At 48.6% G+C, this 16,975-nt stretch overlaps 1 protein-coding gene across 4 annotated transcripts in view; it reads left to right on the top strand.

The window, feature by feature from the left end:
• Positions 1-223: 223 nt before the first annotated feature.
• Positions 224-16,975, top strand: part of TBC1D8 (TBC1 domain family member 8) — a 141,203-nt gene continuing 124,451 nt past the window's right edge. For 3 of the 4 annotated variants that reach the window (XM_010809739.4, XM_024998791.2, XM_010809738.4), the window contains exon 1: positions 224-518. In XM_010809739.4, coding sequence (XP_010808041.2) covers positions 392-518 — 127 coding nt within the window. In that variant the 5' untranslated portion in view covers positions 224-391. The remainder of the gene's footprint in view (positions 519-16,975) is intronic. The other variant, NM_001206142.3, reaches the window with a different exon arrangement.

The raw sequence follows: 16,975 nt of genomic DNA, 5'->3' as shown, positions 1-16,975 counted from the left end.
CCGCAGGGGCGGAGGAGGGGAGAGGGGCCCCGGCGCCCCCCGCGAGAGCTGGAGAAGAGGCGGGGAGCAGCCAGGATCGGACTTCCTCCCTCCACTCCGGAACTGCCTGGAGCCGCCAGGACTCGGAAATCAGGACGTCCCCAAGGGAGCCGGCGGGGTGGGCGGGGCACAGGCGGTGGGCGTGTCTGGGGCGGACCGGGGGCGGGCCCAGGGCGGGGCCGGCACGAGGACTGCGCGGGCTGCCGGGGTGAGCTGCGCCGGCCGCGCTCCCTGGACTTCGGAGCGCAGGGCGCTCGCAGGCTGCGTTCCCTGCCGCCTCCTTCCGAGCGGGCTCAGCCCGGCTGCCGGGGCGATGTGAGCCGGGGCCCGCGGGCGCGGCTGGACCGCTGCGATGTGGCTCAAGCCCGAGGAGGTGCTGCTGAAGAACGCTCTGAAGCTCTGGGTGACTCAGAAGAGCAACTGCTACTTCATCCTGCAGCGGCGCCGCGGGCACGGCGAGGGGGGCGGCCGGCTCACGGGTAAGGGGCGCGCTGCGGCGGGCGGGTGGCCGGGCCCGGACCTCGCTCCCCGCCCGGCCCGCGGCCCCAGTCCCGGGCTGCGTGCGGCGCAGGTGGCGGTTTCTGGGGAGACGCCGGGCTCGGTCGGCCCTGCCTCGGGCATGTTTTCCTTTCTCCTGCGTTTCTCCTGTACGCTCCCGTCGAGGTGGCGGCCGGAGAGACTCTCGGGTTCGTGCATTTCCCCGGGCGGGGCAGGTGCCTTCGCTGCCGGGCCCAGGGGCCGCCTGGAGGCCAGGCTTGACTCGGGAAGCCAAGGAGAGACCTGCGCTGGAGCGAGGGCCGCGCCGGGCGGAGCGGGGCCAGGTGACAGCGGGGCCGCCTGGCCATCTGGACGCGCCCGAGGCTCCAAGTGGCGCCGCGGTAGGGACACTTGACCAGCCCCCGGAGAGCCGAGGCTCAGGAGGCCTTGGCAATCTGAGACTGTCGGGGGGATGAGCCGGTCGGGCGGAGCGGGCCGCGCACCGTCTACACGCTCGGAGGAGAAACCCAGGTGGAGCGAAACCGAGCTCGTGATCCTAGTAGCAAAACCGAGCGGGTCAGCTCCCCACCCCCACCCTTTCACTTTCTTTCTAGGAATGAAAGGAAGGAAAAAAAAAACCAACTCAGGCTTGTAAAATTTATCTATTCCCCCCCTCCCCCCGCCCAAATTTAAGGTCCAAAACTCTTTGAAAATCAAGCATTTGGACAGTTTGCATCAGTGGGGACACCTGTTTGAAAGGTCAGTGGAGGAATAATAGGAACCTTTCTCAGTTGTATGTAGGGAACCCATATGGAATTTCAGATTTTGGAATCGAAGTAAAAGGAATCTTAGAGCTTCCCATCTTGTCCCTCCCAGGAGGAGACCAAGGCCAGGGAGGGAGAGCGGTCGAGGGGCCCAGCCTGGGCTCCCTATTGCTGACTCTACTGTCTGCTTATTCTGAGGGAGGCCCTCCAGGCCCGATGGGGGAAATGCGATTAGTACATCCTGAAAGGGCAGAACCAAGTGCCAGGGCTTGCTTTACCTGCGCATACTTTAGACTGAGGAGGCCTGGAAGCTGACAGCCAGATTCTTTAGGGAGGGCAGACTTGACTGACCCTCAAGGCGTCAGTTGGAGTTGGTGGGATTTCTGGTTGGAAGGGGCAGTGGGGTGGTGGTCGGTGGGAACGGGTGGATGGCAGGTGGGCTTGCTCTGGGAACTGTTTGAGGCTCTGAGTAAGGGAATTAGCATGGGAGATCAGATGTCAAAAGGGTCATTGGTGGGCCCCTGAGCAACACACTGGCTTCTTAGTTCCTGGGCTCTTGGGGAATGGAGGTGAGTGGCATCCCGGCGGGGTGGGATGCTGATCAGAGGAGAAAAGTCTGGAAGAGGGGTCTGTCCCCTCCTTGACCTTTGAGCGCAGCGGAACTTTAATCTTTGGTGTGTTCAGCACAGAACCTGGCCTACAAAGGGCCTCTTTTAGTAGAGGGTGAGGACAGAGCCTGAAATAGGAAGCGTGAGGAGTATTGGTTCTGCAAGCGTTTGTTAACTCGGTTTTGCGCACGCTGTCTGTGGGATGCTCTTCCCACAGGTGGCTGCGTTGGGAAAGACTTCAGGTTATTCACCGTTGGACAGGGGAGACAGTCCAGACCCAGAGGGCAAAGCTTATGGTCCTGTGACTAAGACAGGTTCAGGACAGCTTCCCTTCTGGAGAGCCTGCTTTGTGGGCCAGTCGGTCTTGCTGCTCAGTTGCTCAGTTGCGTTCCACTCTTTGTGACTCCATGGACCCCTGCCAGGCTGCTCTGTCTGTGGGATTCCCCGTCTGTCTTAGATGAACTCAAAATGATGCTCCTCTTTCTACTGCATTCCAACATCAAAGAGTGCCTGTGCCTTTGGTCTTACTTGGGCTTGACTGTGGTTTTGGCTTGCTGTGAATATGCACAATTTTCTTACTTTTATAGTATTTTTATTTATTTGGCTGTGCCGGGTCTTAGTGGTGGCCTGCAGGATCTTTAGTTGTGGCATGTGGGACCTAGTTCCCTGAGCAGGGATTGAACCTGGGCCTCTTGCATTGGGAGCTCAGAGTCTTAGCAGCTGGACCACCAGGGAAGTCCCCAGTTTTCTTATTCTTAAAGGAAGTAAATCAGCTGAAAAAAGGGAAGAAAAATCCCCAGAAAAAGACCCCTGACATTTTGCTTCATTTCTTGGAGACTCAGAACCTCTTTCTGGGGCTTCCCAGCTGGCTCAGTGGTAAATAATCCGCCTGCCAATGCAGGAGACATGGGGTTTGATCCCTGGGTTGGGAAGATCCCCTGGAGGAGGAAATGGCAACCCACTCCAGTATTCTTGCCTGGAGAATCCCATGGACAGAGGAGCCTGGTGGGCTACAGACCACAGGGTCGCAAAGAGTCGGACACCACTGAGCACACACACAACCTCCTTCTGATTGTGAAAGGGTGGCACCCCCTCAGCAGTGGACACCCCACTTTCGGGCATTCAGCCGGGAGCCAATGGCTGTGCTGATTAGGCAACTCCGTTGCCCCATCCACCGGTGAGCTGGCCTAACTGGGGCCTTACGAATGTTGTGAAACCAAAACCGATGTGGCACTGGAGCGGTCCCATGTCGGTATGGTTTTCAGAACTGACAGACTTCTCATATGGCAATTTTTTTAGCAGTTTATTTCAAAGATTTACAGCTTAGGCTGAGTTGATCCAAGAAATTAATGGGTGCACATTCTGACTGGTTTTTAGGCTCTTCTTTGGAGAGAGGCAAGTAGCAGGTGGTTAAAAGGATTGGAAATAAAAGGTGGAGGAGCAGTGAAAGGAAGCGTGATGCAGAATTTGAGATTGGGTTGTTGTTATTGTTCAATTGTCCAGTTGTGTATGACTTTTTACAATCCCGTGGACTGCAGCTTGCCAGGCCTCTCTTTTCCTCACCATCTCTAAGTTTCCCCAAGTTCATGTCCATTGCGTCAGTGATGCCATGAGATTAGATAGCAGAGTCTCAAACATGTGAGGTTCCCATTGGCGTTTTAAAGTAATCTGACATGTTGAAAGCTTGCCCACCGTCAGAAAGAGCACGTTTTGTTTCACTGAGGATTATAATTCATCCTCCGACTTACACAAATACATTCCCTATGCACATCTCGTTTTATTTTCTCCATGGCCCATTCTCACTTTTTCTTTCTTTTTTGAAATGGTTTTTTATTATTTTTTGGTCACACCGTGTGGCATGTCAGATCTTGATTCCCCAGCCAGGGATCGAACTTGTGCTCCCTGTGTTGAAAGCTCAGAGTCTTAACCACTGGACCACTGGGGAAGTCCTTCACTTAATGATATCCACTGCACTTATGTGTTTTGTTCACGGTTTCCCCTACTAAATCGTTCTGTGAGGGCAGGCGTTTTACCCACAGTGGTGCCTAGCACACAGCATAGGGTCAGTTAACGTTTGTGGGATGAATAGACGGATGAGTCCATGCGTGAATGACTGAGCCCACATTTTTCTCCAAAGTTAGGTGGGTGTGAAGGCCCAGCTTTCAGACTGAGCCTGAGCTGGCCACAAGGGACAGGAAGCATAACCTCTGTGTCCTTTGCTTTCTGTGTACCTGCAGGCTGACCACCGGGAAGCTGGGGGGAGTGGGTGGGCATTGAAGCCTATTTTTGTGGCTCCCTCCTTCGAGGGCCGAGAAGCAGGGCATCAGCTTCTTAGGTGGCTTCTATTGCCAGCCTCAGGCACCTGCCTTGAGAAGATCCCAGGCTGGGGAGGAGGGGTCGGTGTGGCGGCGGAAGGCAGTGACCTTCACCTCCAGTTCAACTGGGTGACTGAACACAGTATTTTAAGATGTTTCCCACACTCCCCTGACAGTGATTCTTGCAGCCCTGGAGAGGAGGAAGCTCTACAGCATTCCCGTGGATACTGTCTCCAGCCAGGGGGAGTACTTCTTATAAAGTGCAGTCAGCCCTGGGAGAACAGAGTTGGGGCACTTCGCCTTTGGGGGTGGTGGGCAGAAGGACACCACTTCCCCTCCCCGCCAGGGTCTCTGATGCGCTTACAATGAGCCGCATAAACGGACCTGTAAAGACCAGGTGTCACCACCCGTCTGTGCCCCTCTGGGCACATTTATTTTCAGTATTTTATTATGTGCATTCCTGTATGATCGTGCAGTCCTTTCTCCAAAGAGGCCGGCACTTAAAAGTTATCTTTTGAATCCCATGCTGATGTTTTCTGCTTTTCAGGGTGTTTCCCTCGGCCCTTGTTCCTGTCACCGTACTTGGAGCAGTTATGGGCTAACCAATTTCCTAACAGTTAGGGACATGGGAGGAAGTATGGGCTGGGAGTGGAAAACACGGGGTTTGGAGTCAAGATAAATCTGCTGGGTACGAATCTGGGCTAGTTTATTTGGTTTCTTTGAGCCTTTGTTATAACTCTGCCTTAAGGCAGGGACAGAAACAGACTTTAGAGGGTTAGAAACTGTTTTCCACCTGGACTATCCCATCTTACATCCCCTCAGCAATGTGAAAGGCTTCTGATTATAATAAGGGTTAGAATGAAAATAAACATTATACAGCAAGGGCTTAGTTGTGCTCATCACCTAGTAGTTTTAAAGAAAAAAAGCAAAGTGACATTTAAAAAGTTGAGTAATGAGAGGGCTTTTTACAACAGAAGTGTTGCCAAAAAAAGTTAGTTGCACTGTAGGGAAGGATGTAAGAAACAATGACTTATCCATTACTGCAGGATTTACCAAGTGTAATTAGACGAGGAAATATTTTCTATTTTTTACTTATATTTTTAAAAATCTTCACATTTATTCTTTTAGTTTTGCTTTTGGCTGCGCTGGATCTTTGTTGCTGTGTGCGGGCCTTCCCTAGTTACAGAGAGACGGGGGTGTTCTTTGCTGCAGTGGCTTCTCTCGTTGCAGAGCACGGGCTCCAGGGCCCACGGTCTTCAATCGTTGTGGCTCTTGGGCTCTAGAGCACAGGCTCAGTAGCTGCATCATCGGGGCTTCATTGCCCCGTGGCACATGGAATCTTCCTGGACCAGGGATCGAACTGGAGTCCCTTGCATCAGCAGGCGGATTCTTATCTGCTGTGCCACGAGGGAAGTCCAGAAGATGAACTATTTAGTAGCAATTTGTGCCAGCAGGATTTGGGTACAGGGAGGTCTTGGACCACCTCAAATCCTAGTTAATAAAGGGAACTGAGTGTGAGGGGCCGGCTGTGGCCAGGGTGAATTGTGTCCCGCCTTCAGGACAGTGCCCCCGACGGGGAGAATGTCATCTAGGGAGTCATGTGGACGGTCCCGAGGCTTGCTCAGATGACTCTGTTGCATGGCTGTAGTGGTGAAGCCCAGCACCTGTGTGGCCTGTCTCGACTAGTCTGTCTGACATCAGCTGGGGTCCTGTTCAGGCTGCCAGAGTTGGTGGTGGATTACTTCCCCACCACCGACAGAAAAGCTTTTCGGCTCCACAGGGCTGCTGTTTCATGGTGTGCGCTCCCCAGATACTGGCCCTAGAGTCTTACATGCTTTAGTTTTGTTTTTCCAAAGCAGGGCAAGGAAGAAATCACAAACAAAGGAAGTACTTTGATTCCAGGAGCGTAAATCGGAAGGTTCGTATAAGTAAAATAACGGGCGTATCTCTAAGCACTGATAAGCCATTAACAAAAGCTCTGGGGTCCCCAACAGATGCGTTTAATGAGAACATAACAAGGGCCATGCATTTGTAATTGGATAATCAAACAAGGCCCGGGCTTGTGTCACTCTAGGAAATAATATGAGGTACAAATGTGTGGATGGCGGAGTGGTGGACGCTATTTCAGCCTAATTGGGGTTCTTTAGGAAGAGCTGAAAATGACTGAGAGGCTTGGAACGTTTGAAGAATTCATTTGCTCCCCGTGAAAGGTTAGGATTTCATGGTCTTAGCTCCACATTCTGGCAGCGCTGGATAAGGGAGGAATTTATTTAAAATGAAAGTAGTAAATCTGATCATATTTCCAGCACAGATGTCCCCCCTTTCATTTTGTAAAACTTTATCAAAGAGCAGGCTTCCCAGGTGGCTCAGTGGTGAAGAATCTGCCTGCCAATGAAGGAGACCTGGATTCGACCCCTGGGTCAGGAAGATCCCCTGGAGAAGGAAATGGCAACCCACTCCAGTATTCTTGCCTGGGAAATCCCAAGGACAGAGGAGCCTGGTGGGCTTCAGTCCATGGGGTTGCAAAGATTCAGACACAACTGAGCAACTGAAAAACAACAGCCACGACAAAATTAAAGAGCAGCCCAGCATATTTTCACGGCTCCTGGGGGGTGATGAGCGACCCCTGCACCGCCTCTAAGGCTCTATCTCCTCCGCCTTCTGCTCTTGAGCAAAAGACCCTCCAGCATGTAAGTCACTTTCCCTGCCTGGGCTCTCCCACCTCCTCTTGCAGTCTCACTTGAGCGCCATTGCCTAGAGGTGGGGCCCCCACCCCCATCTTGTCCTGCCCTGCCCTCTACCTTTTTTTTTTTCTTTTTTAAAGAAAGTGTTTGTTTTGATTTTGGCTGTGCTGGGTCTTTGTTACTGTGTGTGGGCTTTCTCTGATGGCAGCAGTCTTGGGGGCTACTCTCTAGGTCTGGTGTGCGAGCTTCTCATTGTGGTGGCTTCTCGTTGCAGAGCACGGGCCCTAGGTGCTTCAGTAGTGGCAGAGCATGGGCTTAATTGCCCCGAGGTATGTGGAATCTTCTTGGACCAGGGGTTGAACGCAGGCCCTCATGCATTGGCAGTCAGATTCCTAAGCACTGGACCATCAGGGAAGTCCCCTTCACTTTTGCTTTATAACACTGACTGCTGTTTGTTACGACGTGGCTCTTCGTGGCTTCATCTGTTTGGAGCAAAGCGGACCTCGAGCTCCTGAAGGAAGGTCCCCGGTTCGCCACCAGCACTGGAATCCTTGCTGTCAGTGGAGCACTCTTGATGCATATTTAGTGAATCCACGGATGCTCAAGTCGAATCGATAGCTGTGAGCCTTTGAGGTTGAGAAGTGTTTTTCGTCATCCTGAACATGGAAATTATGCAGAAAACAGGAATAGATAATAGAGAGGGTTGTTACTGATAGTTCTCACGCCTGCCTGCATGCTTGTAAGGATTGGTGGTAGCTTGTCAGCCGTGCCAGGCCAGCTGTGAGAACTCCCCAGTAGTAACCTCTGCAGAAATGAAGACCCAGAAGGATTTTCCCAGCATGTCACCAGCCAACTCACACAGCTCTATGAGTCTGAGTCATTAATATTCTTGAACATTTGGTAGGTGTGTTGTAACCACTAGATTTATTGTTTCTCTGCTTCCTTTTTTTTTTCCCCCAACTTAAAAAAAGGGGGGGAAGGAGAAGTCAACAGCAAAATAAACAGTCCCCAGTAAGATCTCCTTGGGCTTCCCTGGTGGCTCAGTGGTAAAGAGCCCTCCTGCCAATGCAAAAGACATGGGTTCAATCCCTCCGTCAGGAAGATCCCCTGGAGAAGGAAATGGCAACCCACTCCAGTGTTCTTGCCTGGAGAATCCCAGGGACGGGGGAGCCTGGTGGGCTGCCATCTGTGGGGTCGCACAGAGTTGGACACGACTGAAGCGACTTAGCAGCTGCAGCAGCAGCAGCAGAGAATGGACATTCAAATATAATGGGATGATAGTTTGCCTGAAGTTTTAAAATGGAAATCTTTTGTGTGCATAGGAGTAGATAATGCAGATGTGAAGTATAAGTAACATAATAGCCACCAGCTATTGCTAAAAACGAGAGTATTTCCTGTGTTTGAGAGATCCCTCGTGTGTTTTTCTGATAATGTTTCCCTCTCCCCCTTGTGGGCACTAATACACTGAATTATGTGTTAGCACTGCCCATGCTTTTATAGTTTTGGCACTTTTATATGTATCCCTCATTTATACATTTTTGTGGCATTACATTTTTTTCTACTCAGCTGAAGCATGGTAATTAGTCACTTTAAAAAAAACCATCTATAGATTCTTTAGTTTTGTATGATTTTTAAAAAAATTATTTATTTGGCTCTGCCTTGGCATGGGGGATTTTAGTTCCCTTAACAGGGATTGAACTTCTGACCTTGCAGTGGAAGTGCAGAGTCCTAACCACTAGACCACCAGGGAAGTCCCTGTATGTATTTTTTAAAGTGCTTTACAAGGGGAATCATATTTTATTTTTCTGAAGCTTGTTTTTCTGCCCCCCCCCCAGTTATTGTTACAATTTTACATGTATAATTATGTTTCTCTAACACTGAACCATGCTGATGTCTGGTTCAGTAGCTGTATTCATTCATTTTCCCTGATGAGTAGTAACCCATTGAATAAATATGCCATTATTGATTGATTTATTCATTCATTCTCCTGTCTGTTGATATTTGGGTTTCTAGTTGTTATTTTGCTATTAAAAATAGTGCTGCTGTGAACATTGGCAGAGATGTGATTTTTTGCCAATCTAGTACGTATTAAAATAGTGTCTGAGAACCACAGAGGTGGTATTTCCTTCAGAGGGATAAGAATCTTTTTATGTGTTTATTAATTACTTGTCTTGCCTTTTGAGAAAGGTTTGTGTCTTAGGAGCCGTGTGTGTGCATGCACGTGTCTGTATGTGTTTTGTATTCGTTTCCAATTATATGTATTGAAAAATCTCTCTATGCCTAGGCTTTTTCCATTATGGGTCTTTTGAAGAACCAATATTCTTTAAAAATAATTTTTTTTTTATTCTTTATTTTTTCATTGGGGCATAATTGCTTTATAGTGTTGTGTTAGTTTCTGCTGTACAATCAGCTCTGTGTGTACATATACCCCCTCCCTCTCGGACCTCTCTCCCACCCCTGCCCCTCTAGGTCATCACGAGCACCGAGCTGAGCTCCCTCTGCTCTACAGCAGCTTCCCACTAGCTTTTAACATTCTTAATCTTCACGCAGCCAGTACCATCCTTTCCCTGTAATAGTTTATGCTTTTTGTTACTTGTTTAAGAAGAAATCCTTGGAAAGGACTGTCCAGGATGACAGTGAAGAGAAATGCTGAGATGAGAGTCCAGTCCTGGGTCCAGTTTGCAGCAGGGCAGAGGCTCCAGGACAACTTCTAGAGGAGAAACTGATAGAGCAGGGCATGTGTGTGTGCTAAGTCGCTTAGTCGTGTCCGACTCTTTGTGACCCCTTTGTGTAGCCCACCAGGCTCCTCTGTCCTTGGGATTTCTTAGGCAAGAATACTGGAGTGGGTTGCCATTCCCTTCTCCAGGGGATCTTCCCAACCCAGGGTATGAACCTACATCTCCTGCAATGGCAGGTGGAGTCTTTACCACTGACCACCAGGGAAGTCCCAGTAGAGCATTGCTATTGAAGGAAGAGCTGCTCACCAGGGGTGAGTTTGTGGTTGAATTCTTGACACACACAAGACGGAATCAGCCAAGAATCCCGGGACTGTTGTCAATTCCAGGGAAAATATACAGCTGGGTAGGGTAGGAAAGGCAGTGGCAACCCACTCCAGTACTCTTGCCTGGAAAATCCCATGGACGGAGGGGCCTGGTGGGCTGCAGTCCATGGGGTCGCTGGGAGTCGGATACAACCGAGTGACGTCACTTTCACTTTTCACTTTCATGCATTGGAGAAAGAAATGGCAACCCACTGCAGTGTTCTTGCCTGGAGAATCCCAGGGACAGGGAAGCCTGGTGGGCTGCCGTCTATGGGGTTGCAGAGTCGGACACGACTGAAGTGACTTAGCAGTAGCAGCAGCAGGGTGGGAAAGGTTTGATTCTTTTACTGCAAAACTCAGCTCTTGGTAACATTTCAATAAGGTTAATGTTTCAGTTGTCTTTACAGTAATGTAAATATCCCCTGGTGATCTAACCCAGGCTGTTTCCTCACTGGGTGAATGGCAGGTGGGGGTGCTGAGTGAACGGGAGCTATTAATACATACTTTGTTTCTGAAAGTTGCCAGCTGATGCCCACAGGGAAGATGATAGTAGTGGTACCCGCCTGTTCCTTGGAGAAGTGGAAGTAAATGGGAAAAGAGCCAGTGAAGAGTTGGGAGTAGTTGCTCTCTGGGAGCTGGGAAGTGGGAGCAGGGAGGGGTTGAGGGGGCTGCTGGGTTTCTCATGAGCCTTGTGCAATTAGATGTTTCTTTCCATGCATGTGTAAACTGGATAAAAGACAGAATGGAAGCTTTGGGAGAGCTTGGCATTTTTCTAGCTAGGAGGATCATTGAAACAGTGTAGCATGAGTGCCTCATAGGCCATGATTCCTGGACCACCCCTGCTTCAGCCCTTTGTCCTCTCAGTAAACTATATTTAGCCTTCAAAGTGTCTTGGATATGTGGGGTATGTCAGTCTCACAGAGGCTTAAAACTTGTTTTCAGAAATGCATCTAATCTAACCAGGTACTTTTTTATTTTCTTTCTAATTCTCCCTTTCTATTTTTAAATAAATTTTTAAAATTTATTTTTGGCTGTGCTGTATCTTTGCTGCTACTTGCAGGCTTTCTCTAGTTGCGGTGAGCAAGGGCTACTCTTCGCTGTGGTGCCTGGGCTTGTTGCAGAGCACAGGCTCTAGGGGCTCAGGGCTTCAGTGTTTGTGGCTTCTGGGCTCTAGAGCATGTGGGCTCAGGAGCTGTGGTGCACGGGCTTAGTTGCTCTGCAGCATACGAGGTTTTCTCAGACCAGGAATTGAACCTGTGTCTCCTGCATTGGCAGGCATATCTTTCATTTGAAATTAAAATATATCTATTCTGGATTTGTTTTCCTCTAGAGAAGAAATCAGTTTAGAATTTTACACTTATAATACATGTATCGAAAAAGCAAGAGAGTTCCAGAAAAACATCTATTTCTGCTTTATTGACTATGCCAAAGCCTTTGACTGTGTGGATCACAATAAACTGTGGAAAATTCTGAAAGAGATGGGAATACCAGACCACCTGACCTGCCTCTTAAGAAACATGTATGCAGGTCAGGAAGCAACAGTTAGAACTGGACATGGAACAACAGACTGGTTCCAAATAGGTAAAGGAGTACCTCAAGGCTGTATATTATCACCCTGCTTATTTAACTTATATGCAGAATACATCATGAGAAACGCTGGGCTGGAAGAAGCACAAGCTGGAATCAAGATTGCCGGGAGAAGTCTCAATAACCTCAGATATGCAGATGACACCACCCTTATGGCAGAAAGTGAAGAGGAACTAAAGAGCCTCTTGATGAGAGTGAAGGAGGAGAGTGAAAAAGTTGGCTTAAAGCTCAACATTCAGAAAATGAAGATCATGGCATCTGGTCCCATCACTTCATGGCAAATAGATGGAGAAACTGGAAACAGTGGCTGACTTTATTTTTCTTCAGCTCCCAAATCACTGCAGATGGTGACTGCAGCCGTGAAATTAAAAGACGCGTACTCCTTGGAAGGAAAGTTATGACCAACCTAGACAGCATATTAAAAAGCAGAGACACTACTTTGCCAACCAAGGTCCGTCTAGTCAAGGCTATGGTTTTTCCAGTAGTCATGTATGGACGTGAGAGTTGGACTGTGAAGAAAGCTGAGCGCCGAAGAATTGATGCTTTTGAACTGTGGTGTTGGAGAAGACTCTTGAGAGTCCCTTGGACTGCAAGGAGATCCAACCAGTCCATCCTAAAAGAGATCAGTCCTGGGTGTTCACTGGAAGGACTGACTGATGTTGAAGCTGAAACTCCAATACTTTGGCCACCTGATACGGAGAGCTGACTCATTTGAAAAGACCCTGATGCTGGGAAAGATTGAGGGCAGGAGGAGAAGGGAATGACAGAGGATGAGATGGTTGGATGGCATCACTGACTCGATGGACATAAGTTTGGGTGAACTCCGGGAGTTAGTGATGGACAGGGAGGCCTGGTGTGCTGCGATTCATGGGGTCACAAAGAGTTGGACACGACTGAGTGACTGAACTGAACTGAATTCGTGTATCATTTTTGCCCCTTCCCTAGCCACAGATCTAGGGTGCTATAACTGGATCCCATCCCTCCTGGGGTCTCAGATTCTCTGCCTGCAAAGCAGTGATAATAATTATAACAACAAAAATAGTTATTGCTTGGTAGAAGTGTTTGTGCTTTGAACTCTCATATTTTACAGTCATGTTTGCAAAATCCATGTAATTATTTGTATATCAAGACGAAGGAAAAGCCAAGAGAATACTGCAACATTGCCAGGCCCTGTGTTCTCATGACACACATGGTCGAGGGGTGGAGATACTAGTGGGAAGGGGGCAGTATTAAACCATGAAATGCAGAATTAACAAGGGTGGTCAGCGCAGAGGGAGTGAGAAGGAATAACAACGGGAAAGCTCATTTAGGTTGGGGTGTCAGGGAGCGGTTCTCTGACGACATGTAAACTTAGCTGAGACCTGCAGGTGTATAGGATGGTATTAACCTACTACAGGGTGAGAGAAAGAGCCTTCTGAGTGAAGGAAACAGCATGTGCAAGAGTCCTGTGGCTCCCGAGAGCCTGCTTTGGACAAATTAGGTTTGATGGGCTATGAGCTGTCCGGTAAGGCCTGTGGAGCAACTGTTTGGGCACCAGGGACCAGTTTTGTTGGAAGACAGTTTTTCCTCAGATCAGACGGGGGCTGATGGTTTTGGGATGATTCAAGCCCATTACGCTTATTGTGCATTTTATTTCTATTATTATTACATCCACTATACCTCAGATGTGCTTCCCTGGGTGGCTTAGATGGTTAAGAATCTACCTGTAACGCGGAAGACCCGGGTTCGATCCCTGGGTTGGTAGGATCCCCTGGAGAAGGAAATGGCAACCCACTCCAGTATTCTTGCCTGGGAAATGCCATGGACAGAGGAGCCTGGCAGGCTGCAGTCCAAGGGGTCACAAAGAGTTGCTGTTATAATTAAAAATAAACGTAAAATGTAAGATTGCTTGCGGAATATATAGCTTATGATCTCATCTATCAAGGATTCAATCACAGGAAGGATTTGGCTGGAGAGACTAGATTTGGGTAGATCCAGTGTGGCAACACCGTGTGCTTTGTGGATGTGTGTGTACATACGCATGCCTGTGTGTTTTTGTTAAGTGGACATTGTTTCATCCCAGTACAGTAGAGCTCTCAATGTTTGGATTAGTTTCCAAAATCAACAGGGAAGGCAGAAATTGCTTGTGGTGAAACTTACCCTTGAAATCAGCAAGGTCACCTGTCTTGGTAATCTGCTCCTGGTACAAAGAGTTCCTGTGGGGGGCGGGGGGCAGGGAGGGGGGAAGACGGGGGTGTTCTCAGTGGAGCTGGGAGATTTCAGCTGCCCAGGGAGCTCAAATCGGCCAGTGCAGGTGGCTGGGTTTTGTTTTTATTTTTTGGCTGTGCTGGGCCTTCCTTTAGGCATGCAGGATCTTCATTTGCAGCATGTGAACTCTTAGTTGCAGAATGTGGGATCTTATTCCCTGCCCAGGGGTTGAACTAGACCCCTTGCTTTGGAAGCTCAGAGTCTTAGCCACTGGACCACCGGGGAAGCCCAGGTGGTTGACTCTGGTAAGTTACTCATGAGATAGGTGTCTGTGTACAACCGTCCACTGGTTGAAGTAGAGCCCCTGAGTCAGCTCTGTGGGCAGGTGAGGCCAGTAGACATGGGGTCTGCCTGCAATGCAGGAGACCCGGGTTTGATCCCTGGGTCGGGAAGATCCCCTAGAGAAAGGAATGGCAACCCACTCCAGTATTCTTGCCTGGAGAATCCCATGGACAGAGGAGCCTGGTGGGCTATAGTCCATGGGGTCACAAAGTGTCAGACAGGACTGCGTGACTAAGCACCTGGCCCGTTAATTTGGGAACTGCTGTTAGGAGAGGTTGACGGTGAGTGTCCTATAGGTACAGTCCTGTCCACTGATGAGGTGGTTTGCCGTGAAAAAGTCAGCAATAAGCAGAGGTTGTTCTGTCTCATTTATCCAAATAAAACATTGAGATTGGAGGGTAAGAAAGGTTGGAAGGCCTCTTGTGGAACTGGAGGGTTCTCTCTGATGGCTTGTGTGTCCCACTGGAAGAGCTGCTTTCTTTGCTTGATTTTAACTTCCTGTATGACCTGGAAGGCTGGGTTGAGCATTGAACTGTTGATAGTCGCTCAGTCGTGTCCGACTCTGTGCAACCCTATGGACTGCAGCACACCAGGCTTCCCTCTCCTTCGCTATCTCCCAGAGTTTGTAGCACATTAGAGTACATCTTCCCAAAGCTTCTGCAATTAGGATCTCCTGTCTTCACTCCTTCCTTCCCCTACACATAGACTTTCTAACAATCTTTCTGCTATAAGCAGTGCTCACCTATAGAGACTCTGATCTTGAATCTTAGATTTCAGGCACCATCAACACAATTAAATCTCTGACCTTGCCTACAGTTTGGGTTCCTGTATATTTTAATCCAAAGAAAGTAAATATGCTTATGATTATATGACTCTAATCTCTTTGAGTACTTCTCTCAAACTCGTGTCCATTGAGTCGCTGATGCCATCCAACCGTCTCATCCTCTGTTATCCCCTTCTCCTCCTGACTTCAATCTTTCCCAGCATCAGAGTCCTTTCCAGTGAGTCGACTCTTCACATCAGGTAACCAAAGTATCGGAGCTTTAGCATCAGTCCTTCCAATGAATATTTAGGACTGACTTCCTTTAGGATGGACTGGTTGGATCTCCTTGCAGTCCAAGGGACTCTCAAGAGTCTTCTCCAACACCACAGTTCAAAAGCATCAATTCTTCAGCGCTCAACCTTCTTTATGGTTCAGTTCTCACATGTGTACATGACTACTGGAAAAACCATAGCTTTGACTATACAGGCCTTTGTTGGCAAAGTGATGTCTCTGCTTTTTAATACAGAGCATTGTATATTGAAAGGCAAAAGTTAGAGTCATATGTTGCTAAGTCGCTTCAGTCGTGTCCGACTCCGTGCGATCCCATAGACGGCAGCCCACCAGGCTCCCCCGTCCCTGGGATTCTCCAGGCAAGAACACTGGAGTGGGTTGCTATTTCCTTCTCCAGTGCATGAAAGTGAAAAGTGAAAGGGAAGTCACTCAGTCGTGTCCGATTCTTCGCGACCCCATGGACTGCAGCCCACCAGGCTCCTCCATCCATGGGACTTTCCAGGCAAAAGTACTGGAGAGTCATATAATCATAAGCATATTTACTTTCTTTGGATTAAAATACACAGGAACCCAAACTGTAGGCAAGGTCAGAGATTTAATTGTGTTGATGGTGCCTGAAATCTAAGATTCAAGATCAGAGTCTCTACAGGTGAGCGTTGCTTTATAGCAGAAAGATTGTTAGAAAGTCTATGTGTAGGGGAAGGAAGGAGGGAAGACAGGAGATTCCAATCACAGAAGCTTTGGGAAGATGTACTCTAATGTGCTACATTATAATATTGCATCATGCATTCCTGCAGAGTTTTAGTTAGAATCAGAATTGTATAAATTAGACAGTTTCCCCATTACTTACAGCCTTAGAGAGATCTACATTTTAAGAACAGAGTAAGTTACTGAAAATTTGTAGAAAAATCTGTAAATTTGAATCAGATCATAATATTTCATGTATAAGAATATTTTTATTACAAACTAAAGACAACTTTTGGGATCAGAACTGTCAGAAACAAAAAAAGGGCAATGGGGACTTCTGTCTTCAAAATGCCGCACTTAAAGAAAGGCTGTGGATTCAAGAGAGCCGCGCAGACCTGATCACTAAATGTGAAGCCTAACCTAATGCGAGGGTGGGTCCCACACTGGAGAGAAAAATGCTGTAATGGGTGTTATTGGGTCACATAATACGACTGGGATACAGATAGTTGATAAAAGCACAGGATGTGTTGATTTGTGTGACATTGATAACTAGGTTATTGTGTTAAAATATCATTATTCAATATCATATCATGTCATATCAAAGCACTCTACATCCTATGGTAGCATACCATCTCACACCACGTTATATCATACAGCACATGGCATCATTTAATGTCGTAACGCACTGTATCATGCCATGTGTGTGCCCAGTTGTGTCTGACTCTTTGCCACCCTGTGAACTGCAGCACGCCAGATTTCCCTGTCCTTCACCATCTCCCAGGGTTTGCTCAAACTCATTTTCATTGAGTCTGTGATGCCATCCAGCCATCTCATCCTCTGTCGCCCCCTTCTCCTCCTGCCCTCAATCTTTCCCAGCATCAGGGTCTTTTCCAATGAGTTGTCTCTTCGTATCAGGTGGCCAAAGTGTTGGAGCTTCAGCATCCACGTTATTTATAAACTCTGTTGGAGCCCAAAGACTTGAAGTCGCTCCTGCCACCTTGGAGTCTTTCTGCCTCCTTCTCGTTATCAGGGACCTGGGGCACTACAGTGGGCACAGCTGGCCTGGGCGCATGGTGCTCTGCCCTGGGCCTCGGGTGCAGGAGTGGCTAGGGGCCCTGCCCTCCTGGGCTCCGTGAAGTGCTGGGCCTTTGGTTTCCCTGGTCCTTCTCTCTCTTGTCAATCAGCTCTGCA

This window comes from Bos taurus, chromosome 11 (genome assembly GCF_002263795.3).
Source record: "Bos taurus isolate L1 Dominette 01449 registration number 42190680 breed Hereford chromosome 11, ARS-UCD2.0, whole genome shotgun sequence".
In the NCBI taxonomy this organism is placed as follows: domain Eukaryota; kingdom Metazoa; phylum Chordata; class Mammalia; order Artiodactyla; family Bovidae; genus Bos; species Bos taurus.
This window is presented reverse-complemented; position numbering and strand designations above follow the sequence as displayed.